This window comes from Perissodus microlepis, chromosome 15 (assembly GCF_051167445.1).
Source record: "Perissodus microlepis isolate ML-2025 ecotype Zambia chromosome 15, ASM5116744v1, whole genome shotgun sequence".
Classification (NCBI taxonomy): domain Eukaryota; kingdom Metazoa; phylum Chordata; class Actinopteri; order Cichliformes; family Cichlidae; genus Perissodus; species Perissodus microlepis.
Window position 1 is genome coordinate 31,431,996 of NC_140475.1, and position 18,762 is coordinate 31,450,757.

General features: G+C 41.3%; 2 protein-coding genes across 3 annotated transcripts; one reads left to right on the forward strand and one right to left on the reverse strand.

The window, feature by feature from the left end:
* Positions 1 to 1,957: 1,957 nt before the first annotated feature.
* On the forward strand, positions 1,958 to 3,766 carry kiss2 (kisspeptin 2). 2 transcript variants are annotated; one of them, XM_084952828.1, is made up of 2 exons: positions 1,958 to 2,097; positions 3,313 to 3,766. In XM_084952828.1, the coding sequence occupies exons 1-2, from the start codon at positions 1,986 to 1,988 to the stop codon at positions 3,573 to 3,575; spliced, it is 375 nt and encodes a 124-aa protein (XP_084808954.1). In that variant the 5' UTR covers positions 1,958 to 1,985; the 3' UTR covers positions 3,576 to 3,766. The 2 variants fall into 2 exon arrangements, with proteins under 2 accessions (XP_084808954.1, XP_084808955.1); XM_084952829.1 differs by having other exon boundaries at positions 3,316 to 3,766.
* Positions 3,767 to 5,824: 2,058 nt separating this feature from the next.
* ldhba (lactate dehydrogenase Ba) lies at positions 5,825 to 18,686 on the reverse strand. Its single transcript, XM_084952827.1, has 8 exons — positions 18,540 to 18,686; positions 11,866 to 12,002; positions 10,648 to 10,765; positions 10,378 to 10,551; positions 10,091 to 10,264; positions 9,885 to 10,002; positions 7,024 to 7,147; positions 5,825 to 6,699 (listed from the first exon to the last, which is right to left on the reverse strand). The coding sequence occupies exons 2-8, from the start codon at positions 11,992 to 11,994 to the stop codon at positions 6,532 to 6,534; spliced, it is 1,005 nt and encodes a 334-aa protein (XP_084808953.1). The 5' UTR covers positions 11,995 to 12,002; positions 18,540 to 18,686; the 3' UTR covers positions 5,825 to 6,531.
* Between the last annotated feature and the right edge of the window lie 76 nt (positions 18,687 to 18,762).

An 18,762-nucleotide genomic window follows, 5' to 3' on the forward strand; every position in this document is an offset into this window, starting at 1 on the left:
CCTGGTGTTTTTCTGTGGTTTTCAGGAATCGTCTGGTACATCTTTTCACTCTCAACATTACTCACCACTTCTGAACGCTTGTCTGCTCAGTAATCATGGTCACAGCCCAAGCTCTGTTAGATATCCATTTACCCGCCTGCCTTCCTCCCTGCTCCATTCTCAAAGGATTCACGATAAACACTCCCTCTGGACCCTCGGATTCTGGACACCTGGATCACTTCGACTGCCTTCCCCTCACGCCAGCCTCCACCTACAAAATCTGTGAGACACTTCTAGGTTACTTACTCTTCTTACCTGACCAATCGCTGCCATCACTTACAGTTATCTCTGTGTGTTCCAGTGCCACTGACCCTCACCTGAGCCACAATCCTCTCCCTGAGTTGTCTCTCTAGCTCCTGCTATGACGATTTACAGCCCCTTTGGTTTTCACAGCTCATAGTTCATGTTTCTACTTCATAGTTCACAGCTCATTTTCAGATGTTTTGTTCAAAATGATCTAGTTCAGATGTTATTTACTGTCAAGATTCAAGAAGATTATTGTCATATACACCACAAAACACAAGTGGTTATGCAGAGCAATGAAATTCTTACTTTGCAGGTTCCCTTCACACAACTAAATAACAAATAACTAAAATAAAGAATAAGTTTAAGTCTGAGCATAGAAAATAATAAATAAAGTAAAACAAGTGCTTATGTAGCTTATGTGTGGGTGTAGTCAGAATCTAAAGTGCCAGTAGTTGCAACACTGTCACAGTGGTAATATATACAGAATGTGCTATATTAAAATGTTTAGACTGTATGAAGTTGTGTTATGTTGGATATAGATATAAAAAAAATTGCAATTTAACAGGTCAAAGATAATCACAGTTCAAGCGTAAGTCAGTGATTCAGTAGCCTGATAGCCTGTGGATTGTCCTTGCTTTCACACACCTGTAGCAGATGACAGGAGTGTGAACAGTGTGTGCTGTGGGTGTGTGTGGTCCTTGAAGATGTTACGTGCGCTGTTTCTGAGTGTTGCAAATGTCCCTTATACATTTTATTTTATTTATTGTTGAATTATTATTATTATTATTATTATTATTATTCATATTTATTGGGGGGCTCCCCCTCTCTTTTCTGGTATTGTAAATAATGAAAAAAAATTATTTATTTATTTATTTAAAAGAAAGTAGGTGGGTGATGATAAAGTCAGTACTTTTTGGAGTATGCATGGAGGGTTTTACCTCAAACCCAGACCCTCCGACTTGGGGGGGGGGTTGACCTATCCTGCAGCCAGACACCAGGGGGCGATAGAGATGTTTTGGCTTCATTTTGGGGGAGCTGTTAGGTCGTCCCTATTTTCTACAGTCATCCATACAGTTATGTGTGGTTTTTTATGTTTAAATCACTCGGGTCCCCGTTAAGTGTTTAACGAAAGAAAGAAGGATGACATACAAGAGCTGGACAAAAAAATGAGTAGCAAAGTAGCAAATACACACTTTTTACGAAGCACTTTTCACTAGCACCTTCACGAAGCTGCTAGTGATCAAGATCACTTTGAAAAAATTACAAAAGATTCACTTGAAGCAAAATATAAAGAAATGATGGGTGTCTAAAGACTTTTGCACTGTAGAAGAATGAAAAAACTAGAATATTTTTTTCATTCCATTCCACATTCCCGCTCCAGCTTTTTGATTGACTGCAGATGGAATTAAAAACTGCACTGCAACATTACTCCACAGCTTCATCGCTTTTTTCATTTAAGTGTTTGGTTTTTTTATGCAGCATAGTGTTTTGTATTGAATGATGTTCTCAGCATTTCGTAGAAGCGCTGATAAATGACTTAAGCAGCATCAATCAGCTCTACAATTTACAGGACAGAGATGCGCGCACTGTGATTGGCTGGCAGCCAAGCGGCGCAGGCGGTCACCTGGTGGAGACATAAAATAGGTTTGAATGGAGGGGAGGCTGAGTAGACAAACAATTTTTGGATCTGGTGCTGAAAGATGAGATTACTGGCTTTGGCTGTGGTTTGCGCTCTCATTGCTATCCAGGATGGACGGAGTGTGGGAGCAGCTCTGCCAGGAGTCGACCCTGCACAGAGAACACATGCAACAGGTGGCTACTGAAGTCTAATATTTTTTTATTTGTTATTTATTACAGCATTATGCTATTCATTTAGCACTATCAGTACAGACAGGAAACGTGTCGCCTCAAGAGTTGCAGCCAGTTAGGTTTTTATGGGCTTTGTGAATTTGGAATTTACACTAAAAATAAAGGGTTTGAAAAAAATGTAGTTTCACGTCTCAGAACACAGGCTAGAGGGGTGCAAAAATCATGAAATTCTCAGCCCTAAATTGAATTAAAATGTTTGAATCATTCAGAAGCTGAGCCTGCTATAGGTATACTAATTCTAATGTATATACTTTTTGTTCCTACTAATCTGCTGCACTTTTAGGTTGTCTTGCATTCAGTCTTCTGTCTACTTCATGCCAAAGCAGCTTGATGGGGTTTATGTCTGCAGTTTGTGCCTGTTTCCTTCTCGTAATACTTTGGCACACTATCTTGTTGTAATACAGTTCTTCTCAAACAGTGTTGCAGGCCCCACTGCACCGATGACCAGAACAATGTGGAGTAAAACTAAATCAAATGAATCTGACTTTTGCAGACAAAATAGACTTAAAGGAACATGTTGAGGCTTGTTCAAAATGCTGATATTAAAAATTGTGAGATCTGAACTGTTTCTATCTTTTGAAGTGGGGCAGAAAAGTTTGAGTAACTGTAGCTGTAGGATGAAGCGCTGAGCCTCCTGTTCTCTCATCATTCTGAAAGCAATATACAGTCTTACTATCATTAGGACTGTATTTTCCTTATGATTCATGGATTAGCAGAGGATTTGGACATAATCAGTAATAGACAGGGTATCCATATGAAATATTTGCATCAACCATGAAGGCTTTGTTAACTCCTGTGGCTGCTTTAATGTTTTAAATGAAAATTATGATGTTGTAATTGACTGTCTTAATTTTGATATGAAGCTAAAAAAACAAAACAATAAACCCATAATTTGGTATAAACATAATTGACACATAGATATTTCATGGTCATAAAATCCTCTTTTTAAAAACATAAGTACATGTCAAACTAAAATAATCTAAAAAAGAAAAAAAATACATGAGTTACCTCATCAAACACTGTGTGTGTGTGTTTCTCCTAAAATGCAGAGTGGTGATGACTGATTCAATAGATTGTGTAGCAGGTTGCAGCTGCACGTACTCTGCTGTGTTTGTGTATTTCCAGTTGTGGACTGATGTGTCTGGGGTTTGCCTTCAGGAGCAGTGTCCTCTGCATTCAGGAGAACAGCAGGCGACTTCCTGGCAGAGGATCCGAGCCTCTGCTTTTCCCTGAGAGAGAACGAGGACCAGAGGCAGCTCCTTTGCAATGATCGCAGAAGTAATTTCAACTACAACCCTCTCAGCCTTCGCTTTGGAAAACGCTACAACGGCTACATTTACAGAAGAGCTGTTAAAAGAGCCAGAACGAAAAAGGTTTCACCCTTTTCTCTGTTCTTGCGAGAACTGGAGGTGCCCACCTGAAACAGAGGACATGATCTGGGGAATTATGTTATTTGTGGTGGAAAGTCAAACGGTGACAGCAGTGTTCTTAAAACTCTTTATTTCCAGAAAAAAAGGTTTCCCTGATTAAAACTTTTGCACCTATCTTTAATGTAAAATTATTTTCAGATGCTACAATGGAGAGGAGAACTATGTAAATAAAATACTTTTAGAGAGCATGTCTTGTCCTGTGTCTCGTCTTAATAATCTGATGAGTTATACGAGGAGATCCTTAGTAGTAGTGTAGTAGTGCCGTCTTGTAATTGACTGCAGTCACAAGAGGGCACTGCAAACTAAATAATAACAGGGAAAATAGTCAAATGTGTTTAGTAGAATTGTAAAAAAAAAAAAAAGCTGAATCAAGCCAAATCAAAGCGCTTCTGTGACTCTATTCAATATATTCTTATTACCGGAACATCCATTTAGTGTCTATTGGGAATCAGAATCAGAATATTTTATTTACACCAGAGCAAATTAGGTGGTCACAGTCACTCCAAGACGCTAAAAACAATAACAAACATGGAAAGGTACCAATATTAAATAATACCTTAAAAAAAAAAAGCTATTAAAAACATTGAGGTAACCCTCTTGTCATTTGTTCCATGGTTATATACTTGTTGTACTTGTTTTTTCTTTTCTGCATTTCAAGTCAATAATTGACAGTTTTAGTTTAGTTTCTCTAGGCTTCAGTGGTAGTTTGTTTTTATTATTTCCTCTTACTAATAACAATAATAGTAATAATAAAATTTTGCAATGTTGTAATTGTCCACTATAGCACTACAGAACATGAGACCATTTTTTGGCAGAATACTGGTTATTATTATTACAGCTTATTTTCTTTTTTTGCTTCACAAGAGTTATCCTTACACTATTTAACAATGTAAATAAAACACATTGTTAAAGGGATTCTCTACATGTGCTTAAAACCTACTTAATAACTATAAAAACACATCCCCATAAAGTCATTGGTTCAGGTATGTGGATGACACCTGGGTGAAAATCAAATCTCAGGATGTACCACAATTCACAGATGGTGTGGTTGTGTTCCAGGGTAGGATAACATGGCCCTCTTTTTCATTTCTTCCATGTACAAGTCGGCCACAGTGGGTGAAACTGGAGAACCCATGGCACACCCATGTGTAGTTCTTCATTCAGTGGTGCTAGTTTCAGTTATTGTGCAAATGTACTGTGTATGTGTGGTAGTACAATTTTAGACACACTGAAACTTTCAGTCATACTAAATATTTCAGATTTAACTCAACAAATTTAGGCTACCTTTCCAAGTCTTTAAAGTAAAGTTTTATCAGTACAGATAAACAAGTCATTGGAATGCCTAAGATTTTATAGATCTATCTACATGTTGATCAGCTCGATTTGAGATATTGCAGTATTATTTTTAGGTTATCATTCCAAATGATAAACTATTTTGAAGAAGGAATGCATATCAAATATCTTACTCTGCTGGAACTGCAGCTAATAAAACAGAACACACACCAAAAATAGATGTACAAGCAATCGCATTAACTAAACAGCAACACTGAGAGGACACCCAGTAATTACAAAAAATTAGCTTGAATTAAGAGGTTTCTTTTCCCCGTTTGACAAATCATCAGATGAACCCGTTTCTGCAGCATTTGTCTCATACTTGTCACAGTATTGTGCTTTGCTGTATTTTCTTTGCAGATCGTCTGATAATATCTCTGCAGTGCAGAAAAATCACGACCTATGAAACCCCTCTTTTTAAGTCAGCGCACACACAGTCTAAAGCAGAGAGCCATGGTTAACAGAAAGTGGTTATGATGTCCGTCATCTTCAAAAGGAGATTTAGGGATTTTTTCCCCCCGAGCCAGCTAAGACAAAGAAAGCTGGCTGTGTTGAACTTTGTTCATAGTAAACATTTTGTGTCTCCTTGGAGCTAAATGAACAGGTAATACAAAACTGCTCCCCTGCCAACTTTTTTGAAATGTGCTTCTGACACAAGATTTAGGATGAATATTTCAGAAAATGAAAATTATTTCACTTTTAACTTTGACATGTTGTTTCCATCAAAATTTGCCAAAAAAGCCTTCAAATGACTTCTAAAATATTGCATTTTGTCTTTTAGATCAAACACAATCAAAAGTTATTTGTACTTTTCCACCAGATGATAGAACAGATTCATTATTTTGCTACAGGCTGTAACATTAACATGAATGAAAATTTATACATTTTACAAACATCAAAGACACACATTCAGGAGGTTTAGTTTTATTAAGTCACACACTGCTGTTTACAACACAAGGCCAGAAAAATCACAACTCGTATCCGTAAATCAGTCCTAGCTGGATACCCACATGCTTCCACTGCTACTGCACCTCACTTTGACAGCCCAGAGAAAGAAAGATTTCCCATCTAGACCCAAGTATGTGATGATTTGTCTGCTTCAAAGAAGCAACTTCAGAGGAAGGCTGTCCTTTGGCTTTGTTGATTATTTTGCTCAGTGACTCCCTGCTCTAAATTAAAACAACACGTGAAAATGCAGTCAGTGACACTTTGTGTGTTTTTCTTGGGGGTTTTGTGTGGACTTCTAAGAGCATATGTTGGCTGACACTCTGGATCCAAAGACAGTACAGGAACAAAGGTGAGCATAGATGTGCTAACACAATCACCGCGACAGTAACTTAGGCCTAACGCACGACGGAAAGCAAATGTGCCCTTTTTTAAAAAAAAAAAAAAAAAAGCATACCAGTGTTTTTTTAGACCTACAAATAATCTGATGATTGGCATGGAGTGAGCAGAAACATGATGTAAAACTGAAAAGTTCCCTGACAGTCTTAAAAACACTGGTACTGTTCTTCAAAATAAGGCAACACAAAGCTAGAAGAATGGGCAAGATTATGAAAGGACTGCGTGTGCGAGGACAGGCCTCACTGCATCATGGGAGTGGTACGTGGTGTGTTCACAGGTCCTTGAGGTCTTTCTGGATCCCCCACAGCGTGTCAGCGCTCTTCTTCAGCTGGGCAACCTCGTCATCAGTGAGGGTCATGTTGACCACACTGTTCACACCGTTGCTGTTCAGAATGCAGGGCAGGGACAGGAAGACCTCCTCAGCGATACCGTACATGTTCTGGAAAAGACAAACACAAAATGAAGAGACACACCACCTGCCCTTTCTGATTCAAAACCCCAAAGGGGATTCATAAATCATATGACTAATGTTGAGAATTAACTACAGAATTAACTCGTGATTTACAGCAAATGTAGCTTTGGCCTAAAGAGCCAAAGTGCTGTTCTGTGTAACAGCCGCCACGTGAAAAATGGTTTTCATGGGGTGACTGTGGCTCAAGAGGCAGAGCAGGTCAGAAGGTTGGTGGTTTGATGCACGGTGCATGCCAAAGTAAGACATTATACCCCAATTGTACGAGACAGAGTGTCTGCGTGTGTGTCTGACCTTGACCATGGTGGAGACGGGATGGACACGGCTCAGATTCTTGACAATGCTCTCGGTGAGGTCAGCAACGCTCAGGCCGATGGCCCAGTTGGTGTATCCCTTCAGCCTGATCACCTCATAGGCACTGAGATACAAAACACCATTATTAGCATCTGTCTGCAATTAGATATTAAATGTGTTACAGGAACCTCGATTAGTTTACCCAGTCACACTGAGGGGAAGGCTTTTATTATGGGAAAAAAGTTACAGGATTGTAAATCATTCTGAGCAACATATATAAAGCCTTCGATCTTCTTATAGCAAGTCGAAAATATGTTTATTTTTTATATTGTTTATTTTTTGAAGCGATATGATACTGGATGCATATAAAAAAAGTACTTTGAATGAATGACATTCTTTGCCTGTTGTAATAAATCACATTATAGTACACAGTAACAGTTGCTGCTTCTGATAAACAGTAGCAGCTTCATGTATAATTTGATAACATCTCTCTGGTCTTAAATGCACAATTATTAACAGAACCCACACCTTGAAGCGAGTCCTTGCACACTTACATTAGCTTCACCTCCGAAACTAACTAAATACAACGACTGAGGTTAGAGGTTCTATTCCCACTGGAGCCACCTTCTGTATAACTGTAATTACTTGTGGCCTTGAATAACTGCAGACATTCCCAGAATGACACTATTTAATTACAGAAGGATACTGGCTTCGAAAACAGAACATCTGTTAGTTTGATTGTGCAGATCACCATGCGCCTTCCTTTACCAATCATTTTCTGTTTTAACTTCTAGAGGTCAGTTTAATAACCAGATGATTAAGTGTCCCAGCAGCATTTTTCTGATGGTATGCTTGTGATGCAGATAATTACCGATTACTGAATGGTGGAGAGGATTTCATTTACTTATATACTGATGGCACACACATATTTGCATTAGGTAGTAAGATTATGTTTGAAAAAGTGTGACTTTAAAATAAAAGGTATTTGTAGCAGGGCGCATAAATACAATTAAAATGAACATCCTCCCAAGATTTTCTTTTCTTTTTCAGTGTGTCCCTGTATTTATCCCAATTTCCTTTTTTGTTAAATTAGACAAGATTCTCTCTGGGTTCATTTGGAACAAAAAAAAAAAAAAAAACAAAAAAAACAAAACCCTAGAATACGCAAGACATATCTTCAAAGACCGAAAAAGATGGGGGGGATGGCTTTACCAAACCTTATGTTCTATTATTGGGCATGTAATATTCGTATTCTCAGGTACTGGCTACAGGGGGGAGGGCATGAATAATGCTCTTCTTTACCAGCCCTGATTTATGCCCAAAAGCAGCCTCCGAGTGCAGGTTTTTATAATAACTATTGTCAAAGTTACCTTGAAAATATGGTATCAATTTCGTCGTTATTTTAAGTTGACCTTTTTTTCCCTTCAGTCACCCATTTTGAAAAATCCCTCTTTTCAGCCTTCGTTAGTTGATGGTGCTTTTTATTTGTGGGCCTCCTTGGGTATCAGGTCTTTTTCTGATCTGTATATTCAGAATACACTTGCCTCCTTTGAACAGCTCTCACTGAAATTTGGCCTTCCAAAAAGCCACTTTTTTCGCTACTTACAAATCCGGAGTTTTGTTAAGGAGAAATCTTCCCAGTTCCCATCTAGACCTCCTTGTCATGACTTTGATAACCTTCTATCGCCTCCCCCTTCATCACAGGGCCTGATCTCTTGTCTGTATGGGAGAATATGTTCCTTTGGCAACTCCTCAACCTCGGCTATTAAAATGGCATGGGAGCAGGATTTGGGGTGTGTGATTCAGGATGACTTTTGGGATAAAATTCTTTACCGGGTCCATGGCTCCTCATTATGTGCCAAACACGGGTTGATTCAATGTAAGATTTTGCACCGCGTACACTGGACTAAAGCCAAACTAGCTCAAATATACCTCAACCTTAGCCCTGATTGCGACCATTGTCATCAAACACCTGCCTCTCTAATACATATGTTTTGGTCATGTCCATCCCTCAAACAATACTGGATTAATATTTTATCAAAGATCATCCAGCTAACTCTCCAACCTGTGCCCTTAACCGCTTTGTTTGGGGTTCTTCCTGATACAGTTGTCTTGCCGACGCCCCAGGCGGATCTGGTAGCATTTCTCACCTTATTGGCAAGACGCAGAATATTGTTATGTTGGAAGTCCCCTTCTCCCCCACCCTGGGAAATCTGGATCAGAGATGCTTTGCATTTTAGCAAACTCGAAAAGATTAAATTCACCCTGCGTGGGTCTATGGCCAAATTTCTTAAGATCTGGCAAACCTTTTTTGACCATGTTCAGACTTTGCGGTCCCACAACGCTCCCAATTAGCCAGCTCAGACTTTATTCTATTTTATTTTATCTTATGTTTAACTATACGGACTCTATTGTGCCAGCGCTTTATGATGGTATTTATTTACCTACTTTATACATATTTCTTTTCTCTTACAGATCTGACTTATCTCTACAACTAAGCTGACCACTCATTATGTTTGTGTTTTTTTTTGGTTTGTTTGTTTTGTTTTTTCTGTGTCTGTGTGGGGGTGTGGGTTCTGAAACTCTCCACATCTCTCTTGTACACTCAGGAATTGCTATTTTGTACTCCAGGGTTTACTATTCGTATTATTAGATTGGATCCTTTCTTTTTTCTTTTTGTACACCCACTGGTACTCCTATAATTATGAGGTGGGAGTGTATGTTTCATATTGTTTTATGTTCTTCAAAAAGAAAATGGCATATTGTTTAATTTGTCTTTTGTAAAAATGGATGCCGAAAACTTAATAAAAAATATCTGAGAAAAAAATAAAATAAAAAAGGTATAGAGTTCAAAGTACAACCTGTCCACCACTGCCTTGTGTGTGGCCTTCCACTGCTCCTTATCGGCATCAGTGCCGATATCAGGGTTCAGCTTCTGCAGGTTGACTCCGGCCACATTTGCTCCGCTCCACACGGGCACTGAAGCAGGAATTCATGGAGATTTTACATGCAGATATGATTTTATAATGCTGTTATTAGACAGAAGCTAAATCGGGTGTGGACTCACCGCTGGTGTCTCCGTGCTCACCCAGCACCCAGCCGTTGAAAGAGCTGGCGTGGATGCCGAGTCGCTCAGCCATCAGGTAACGGAAGCGGGCTGAATCCAGATTGGTGCCGCTGCCAATGACACGGTGCTTTGGCAGACCGCTCAGCTTCCAGGTCACATATGTCAGCACATCAACTGCATTTAAACACAAACACACAATGCCGAAGAGGAAACTAAGCTATTGCGAAAACCAAATGAATATAAATAAATAGTATTCCTAAGAGTCTTTATGAAACTCTTGCACTAACCAGGGTTGGAGACCACAATGATTGTGCAGTTGGGGCTGTACTTGATAATCTGAGGGACGATGGACTTGAAGACATTAACATTCCTCTGCACCAGGTTGAGGCGGCTCTCTCCCTCCTGCTGGCGAACACCAGCAGTCAACACGACTAGGCGAGAGTTGGCTGTCACTGCATAGTCTGAAGGACGAAGGAAAGAGTAACACATGATCTGCTCAGGCATGTATTCAGACATCTTTCTGTAGCATGGGGGTCAGTGCAGCTCCAGCTCCTGACCTTTGTCTGCCGTTATCTTGGAGGTTTTAAGGAAAAGGCTGCCATGCTGGAGGTCCATCATCTCTCCTTTAAGACGGTCCTCCATCACATCAACCAGAGCCAGCTCATCACACAGGTCCTGACCACAGGAGAAAATTCACTACTGTATTTCCACACATTTCTCCACATAGCCATATTCCAGGAGCTCCAGGAGACTCTGGAGCTCCCCAAGACTCCAGAGATGAAAAAAAAACCCCCAAAAAAACCCCAAACTTGTCAATTTGTTAATTCTATTCCGTTTTATTTATATAGTGCCAACTCACAACAACAGTTACCTCCAGGCTAGAGCATTGCAAGGTAAAGACACTACAATAATACAGAGAAACCTCAACAAACATTTGACCCCCTATGAGCAAGCACTTTGGCAACATTGGGAAGGAAAAACTCCCTTTTAACAGGAAGAAACCTCTGGCAGAACCAGGCTCAGAGAGGGGCGGCCGTCTGCCACGACCGGTTGTGGTGAGGGGAGGAAGACAGAAAAAAAGACATGCTGTGGAACAGAGCCAGAGATTAATAATAACTAATGATTCAATGCAGAGAGGTGTATGAGGATGTGTCCTTATAGCAGATCTGTTCAGGTTTCCTGTGGGCTTTTTACCATGCAATATGAAGCAGTTTGAAGCAACTGTGACTGGATTGTTGCTATGAAAACATATATATAGTTTCGCACTAAACATGAAACTCTCAGATGGGACTGATCATAAATGAGACACAGATTTCTGCTTATTATAGAAATATGGCTGGTTGCAGAAGTTTTTCAGTTAGACAGCAGTGAGTTTGTGGAAGCTTCTTCACCAGTTTGGTGAAAATAAAAATCATGACGTCTGAAAAATCAGAGAAAAACTGTCAAACGGCCAGAATTTCCATAAATCACAGAGGATGAGTTAAGACTGTCAGAGAAACTGACTCCAAACTTCAAAGACATGACAGTAGAGCATGGGTCTGCACAGAGACGAGACACACTGAACGGTACTTTGTGTTACCACATCTCAGGTTTAACCAATGAGAAACAATGTTTTGGTAGTGACAACTCCGCTCTTTTTCTAGAAACAGCAGCCTCCCAGGGAGTGCTCGCTTCTTTAGATCAAATGGTGGAAACAGGAGGTCATTTTATAATTAAATTTCATCACAGCTTTATGTTTTCCTTCACACACTGGCTGAAGGTCAAGTTTGTCTTACCCGCAGCAGGATGCTGACAGCACAGGCCATGCCCACTTGGCCCACCCCGACCACCGTCACCTTGTTCCTGGGAGGCTCAGCAGCGGTGCCGGCCTGAGGGCTGATAAGCTTTTGGAGCACTGAGGACATGATTGCACCTGCAGGGAGACAGAGAGAAACAGGAAATTCAGTCAACTTGTCAAATGACAAAATAAAACAAAGGGAAAAAAAATTAAAACAGATTGTGTTGACTGCTGCTGCTGCTGAAGATGGGCCAGCAGTGTTAGAGTAGATGGCACTGAAGGCTCCTGGCTCAAACCACATGAACTTTGGGTTAAATGCTCACTCTAAATTGGGCATGTGCAGGAAAAAAAAAAAAATTTGATGCATACAGAATAAAAAACTCCATGAATGTGACTTACGTATCCTAACGTTCTCTAAGTGGTAAGTGTGACTAGAAAAGCACAATATTAACTGCAAATATTATGACCAAAACTATCTGTGAAAAGTTCTTCTAAACTGTTTTAAGCACCAGAAGAGAAAAAAAAAATAAGTGCTCCTATTCCAGTTAGCTCCAGTCTTAATTCCAAAACTCAGCCAAAAACTTCCAGAAAGACTACAAAAGCTCAGGTTTGTGGGTTTGCTCAAATGTTCACCTGAGCTAAAACTTGTCCCATTTCCAGTTTACTTCCTCCCAGTCCTCTTTAAACATTCTGGGCCTATTACTGGGTGAGGGTTCTTATATTTTATCAGTCAAACTGTCTTTGTAGGAAAAACCCTGAAAAACTAGTTAAGCCTCATAAACACATACTCTGGCACATTCATAACAACAACCAAAGGAACCAGCTACACAATGAAAGGAGGGTGGTCCTTAGGCACAGAGGTGCTGGAGCCCCTTTTATGCATGTGCTAAACTCAGAGTTGACTGAACCACCTGTGATCAGCTGTTCAGGAACACCTCAGAGTTTTATTTTAAACTGTGTTTGGTGACCATGCTTCCTGGTACAGGGCCCCAGGTGCTCCTTGTTCTCACACTGTTTTAAACCACAAACACCAGTGGAAACAGTTTGGAAGGTTCTGGCTTTCTCCTCAGACACTACAGTTTCAGTTTCTTCAGTCAGACTTTCTCCTGTTCTTTTGCCAACTGGTGTAGGGTTTATTCTTTCAACACTGATACTGCTCTCTCCACTTCACCTACAGGTAAAATGTTTCCTTATAAACAGGGGTGTGGCCGTATTCAGACTGCAGGCAGTAAGAAGGAGCCAGTCTTAGAATGACTCTGATTCACTGGAGGTTAAAACAAAATAATCTGGTCTTTTGTGTATTAAATCATTATAATAATTATGATTGTAATTTTTAAATTGGGTAAGATCATTTCTATGCAAATATTAGCCGTTTTCTACAAGTGAGAACAAAAATTCTATTGTATGTACAAAAAGAAGATTTTTTGTTGTTATGTTTGTTTGGTACGAACCATCTAAATCGGTATGAAACACTTACAAGCCATAATAACATATGTAAATGTGATGGTGCAACAACGGGACAATTATAAACAGTCACTGCTCCCCGAACCTCGAGTACATGTCGGTAAGATGCCGGCCTTTCTTTCTACCGAGAGAGCTAACAGTAGTGATCATCACGGCTGTGTACATTCCACCCGATGCCAACGTAAACACGGCGCTCTCTATCCTGCTGAACACCATTAACGAACAGCAGCGGGCCCACCCGGACGGTGTTCACATTATCGCAGGTGATTTTAATAAGGCCAACATAAAGACTGTACTCCCAAAGTTCTATCAGCATGTCAAATGTCCCACCAGAAGAGAAAACACTCTAGATCATGTTTACTCCAACATCAAGCATGCATATAGAGCCATACCCCTCCCCCACCTCGGTCAGTCCGACCATCTCTCCCTCCTGCTCTCCCCAGCCTACACCCCCCTCAGGCGCAGTGCCAGGCCCACCACAAAGACTGTTACAACCTGGCCGGAAAATGCTCTCTCCAAACTACAGGACTGCTTCACAGAGACAGACTGGGACATATTTGAACACCAGGACCTAGAAACATTCACAGGATCAGTACTGGACTACATCAAGTTCTGTACTGCAAATGTGACAGTGGACAAAAGCATTCGGGTTTTCCCAAATCAAAAACCCTGGATGACCAGCGAGGTCCGCTCACTCCTCAAAGCCCGTGATGCCGCCTTCAGGTCAGGTGACAGAGCTCTGTACAGGGCTGCTCGAGCTGACCTGAAAAGGGGGATTAAAAAAGCCAAGTCAGACCACAAAAGGAACATCGAGTCCCACCTGTCCAGCAACAATACACGAGAGGTGTGGCAGGGAATGCAAGACATCATCAACCACAGAGGCAGCACTGCGAAAACAGAAAACCCGAGTGGGCAGCTGGCAGAGGAAATAAACAGCTTCTTCGCCCGCTTTGAAACACCACAACAGCAACACTCATCTGCTTCAGCCCTGCTCCCATCCTCATCCTCACCTGGTTCCTGCACTGCTCCACTCACTGTAACAGAGCACGATGTCAGACGTGTGCTCCTAGCAGTGAACCCCAGGAAGGCGGCCGGTCCAGATGGAGTACCTGGCAAGGTACTAAGAGCATGCGCACACCAGCTCACCCTCATCTTCACCAGACTCTTCAACCTCTCACTGGATCAGGCAGCCATCCCATCCTGTCTAAAATCAGCCACAATCATCCCAGTGCCGAAGAAGTCTCCCATCTCCAGCCTGAATGATTACCGCCCTGTGGCCCTCACACCGGTAATCATGAAATGCTTTGAGAGACTAGTCCTTCAGCACATCAAGGATTACCTCCCCCCAGAATTCGACCCCCACCAGTTTGCATACCGTGCAAACAGATCCACAGAAGACGCCATCGCCACAGCCCTCCACGCTGTGCTGAGTCACCTAGAGCAGCGGCAAAGCTACGTCCGAATGCTCTTTGTGGACTACAGCTCAGCCTTTAATACAATCATCCCGGACATCCTCATCACCAAACTGGTCACTCTTGGCCTCCCTCCTCTCACATGTGCCTGGATAAAGGATTTACTCACAAACCGGCCCCAGACTGTAAGACTCGGCCCTCATCTCTCCTCCACTCGCACACTGAGCACCGGCTCCCCACAGGGCTGTGTGCTGAGCCCCCTCCTGTATTCTCTCTACACCCACGACTGCAGTTCGACCCACAACAACACTCTCATCATCAAGTTTGCTGATGACACCACGGTAGTCGGACTCATCTCGAAGGGAGACGAGGCAGAGTACAGAGAGGAAGTCCTGAAGCTGGCAGCATGGTGTTCAGAAAACAACCTGGCACTGAACACCAAGAAAACCAAAGAGCTCATTGTTGACTTCAGGAGACACAGCACCGACTTGGCCCCCCTCTACATCAACGGGGAGTGTGTGGAGAGGGTCCACACTTTCCGGTTCCTTGGTGTCCTCATCTCTGCTAACATCTCCTGGACAGGAAACATCTCAGCGGTCATCAAGAAGGCCCAACAGCGGCTGCACTTCCTGAGAGTCCTCAGGAAGTACAAGCTGAACTCCAACCTGCTGCTGACCTTCTACCGCTCGTCCATTGAGAGCCTGCTAACCTACTGCATCACGGTATGGTACGGCAGCTGCACCAAAGCAGATAGAGTGAGGCTTCAGAGTGTGGTCAAGACAGCACAAAAGATCATCGGCTGCCCTCTCCCCTCCCTGATGGACATTTATTCCTCCCGCTGCCTCACCAGAGCAGCAAACATTATCAAGGACAGCTCCCACCCTGGCTTCAACATGTTCAGCCTGCTTCCCTCAGGGAAGCGCTACAGGTGCATCAACACAAAAACCCACAGACTAAAAAACAGTTTCTTCCCCAAAGCGATAACCACCCTGAACTCACACATGCACAGATAACACAGCCCCCCCACTTCCCCTATGGACCACCACTGTGCAATACCAATTCTATGTGCAATAACTCAACTGTATATACATAACACTATTTATTACATATTACTTACGGCTTGTATATTGTACATTTTTTTTATATATATATATATATATATATATATATATATATATATATATATATATATATATATATATATATATATATATATATATATATATTTATATTTTTTTTTTTTTTTTTTTTTTTTTCTCCCCTATGTTAATACTGTCCATATGTACATAGCGCTGCAGAACTGTACCCCCCCCCCCCCCCCCCCCAGCATGTTTACACTGAGTAGGAGATGCTCTGTATCTCATTGTACAACTGTATAGTGACAATAAAGGCATTCTATTCTATTCTATTTGGGGCTGAAATGTCTCAGTAACCTGCAGAGGGTCTACTGTGAAATGACCTACATTGGGTCCAATGGTTGGTTTTATAAAACACCATCAAAAAGTCAAACAAAGTGAGTTTTGGACACAAGTCTGTTCATTTCATTAGTTAATCATTATTAAGTTAAAATGATTAAACACTACCACACTCAAGGTTGACTTTGGCTAATATGTTTGATCGCAAATGATGTGACATCACCATTAAACAAAAAAAACCCACCATAAACACAAAAGATGTAAGTATTTGGGTTTTGGAGTGTTGAGGTCAGAGACAGCTTTGAGGAAACAGCATGACTGTGATAGAGTTAAATCTGCTACATTGTAACTGCAAACTCTTCTGAAACCTTACACTGTAACCTATAAACTGCTCCTCCCCACAAATAGAACTATGTGCTACTGTTGACACAGACCACACAGGTATAAATTTTGGCAACAGTGTCAGCCGGTTGCCAAGGTTACTCCATAAAGCACATTACCTTGACTGATGATCATCATCATGGGACAGGGCATTAGTCCCCAAAGCAATGTGGCTCAGGCCTATACCACATTTTTACCACTAAACAATAAAATCATTTTTATTACAAGTATTTTCTTTATATCAACTAACATTTTTATTTTTTTCCAAATTATGTGACATCATTCTGTCATTGTAAAAAACAAAAGAATATTTGTTAAGCTGAATAATCAAATAAGATCATCTCCATGAGTCAACTACTGTTTTATTTCCGTTCTCTTTTCTTTCATTTTCACATTGGAGCACAAGTTTCTGCCTGAAAGCCCAAAAATATCAGGGGACTCGGAAATAAAAATGTAGTTGATGACAGAAATGGTTTCGGAGAGATTTTGCAGGTCTTTCCTTCCAACTGCTGTCAGACTCTACAACATGGTCTCTCCAGATGACCACACACGTGCAGACAGACACACACACATCCAATACACAATGATAACTTTCGCCATGTCTGCCTGATGTGCAATTTCCCAATATAACAAAGTATGTTATTCTATTCTTTGGGGGGGGGGGGGGTTCTTAATTTTTACTGCTTTTAAATTTTACCTTCTGTGCTATGACCAAAAAAATCCCCACATGTGGAATTAATATAGGTTTATCTTATCTGTTATCTTCAGCTGAAAGCCATAAAAGTATTTCCTTTTTCCAAATACTACACTGCTTACTTTCTTAACAGCCAGTGAGGCTCAATAAGAACAGGAAATTATTCTTTCAAAATAACAGTTAAATGACAGTTAGTTGTATTTTGGGGCTGAGGCCTTAGTCCTGACCTGTGCAGCTGTAAATATGGTGGCTCACACAAGGTCAAAAAAGTCAAAGAAAGACAAAAATAAAATGAAACCAGACCTTACCAAAATATTATGTCCAATCTGCAGAGACTGCCAAATCTGATGTAATAACAGTGTAACTTGTTACATTTCAGTGCAACAAAATGACTAATATAATAAAATGACTGTGTGAACTGTAGATACACTTATACAGCACATGATTTGAACGAAAACTGCTAGGCGAGGATCCAAAAAGAGATCTCTGAAGTTCACAGGGCCTGTGTTTGGAAGCCACTGACCTTAGCCGCCAGTCAGTGGAAAAAACAAAGCCAGCGAGGTCACCTTGTGTCATATTTAGCCTACCAACAAGCTCCAACCTCTCAGCTATACCAAGGTCAAAGAAATTCGTGAACAGGCCGTGGGGGAGGGGTGCTTTGTCTCCATAAAGGATCACCTTCTGTGCACACTTATACAGGATGTAGCTGCTGAACAGCACGTCTTTTCCTACCCTCCTAAAAATTACCATTGCACAATCCAGCCGTCAGCCACGTACATGACCAAACATCACGTCTTCAACTCGCCCCGAGTTCGTTTTTCCAGTTTGTGCTATGCCTCAAGGGTCCTGCATTGTAATTTAGTTACGTAAGAGTCCAGGCCCGAGTCCTGCCGTTCGCTTTCACGCAGTGAAAACTATTTCAAAGTCACGCGCACAGCGGGAAAAACGATTACTTGTAGATAACGATAAGTCGACACGGATGTGGTGGAACGCAAATAAAGGGAAGGACGACGACATTCGCGTTGCATCACGGCTCTAGCTTCCTGAGTGGGCCTCTCCAATTGAAATAATTTTTTTATATCATTTTTAAAAAGCTAATATTAAACAGTGTTTTAAAGCTGTGCAAAACAAGCGTGAAATCGCCCCAATTTTAACGATGCTGCAAAGATTGCGCAGACACTAGTGGAACTTCCTATTCACTGAAAATGGTTTCCTTTAGCTGCCGTTTTAACTCGGAGCATCCATTTCTGATGCGAACACGACGCCGCTTCAGAAAACAGCCACAACAACAAGAACATGGACTTACAGGTTTAAAGAAAGCCTGATATTCGTTATCTGGTCCCGGAGGAGGAACAAGGTGATGTTCGGTGGCTGGTGAAGGATGAACAGAAATGTGGTGTGGAGCTGAAAGGGCTGCTGTGAGGAGGGGGAGGGTATAGAGGGAGGTGGATGTGAATAGGCTGGCTATGAGAAAGAGGTGGTGCGGGTCCGCCTGCTTGCCTGAATTCACACCTGTTTAATCAGACTTA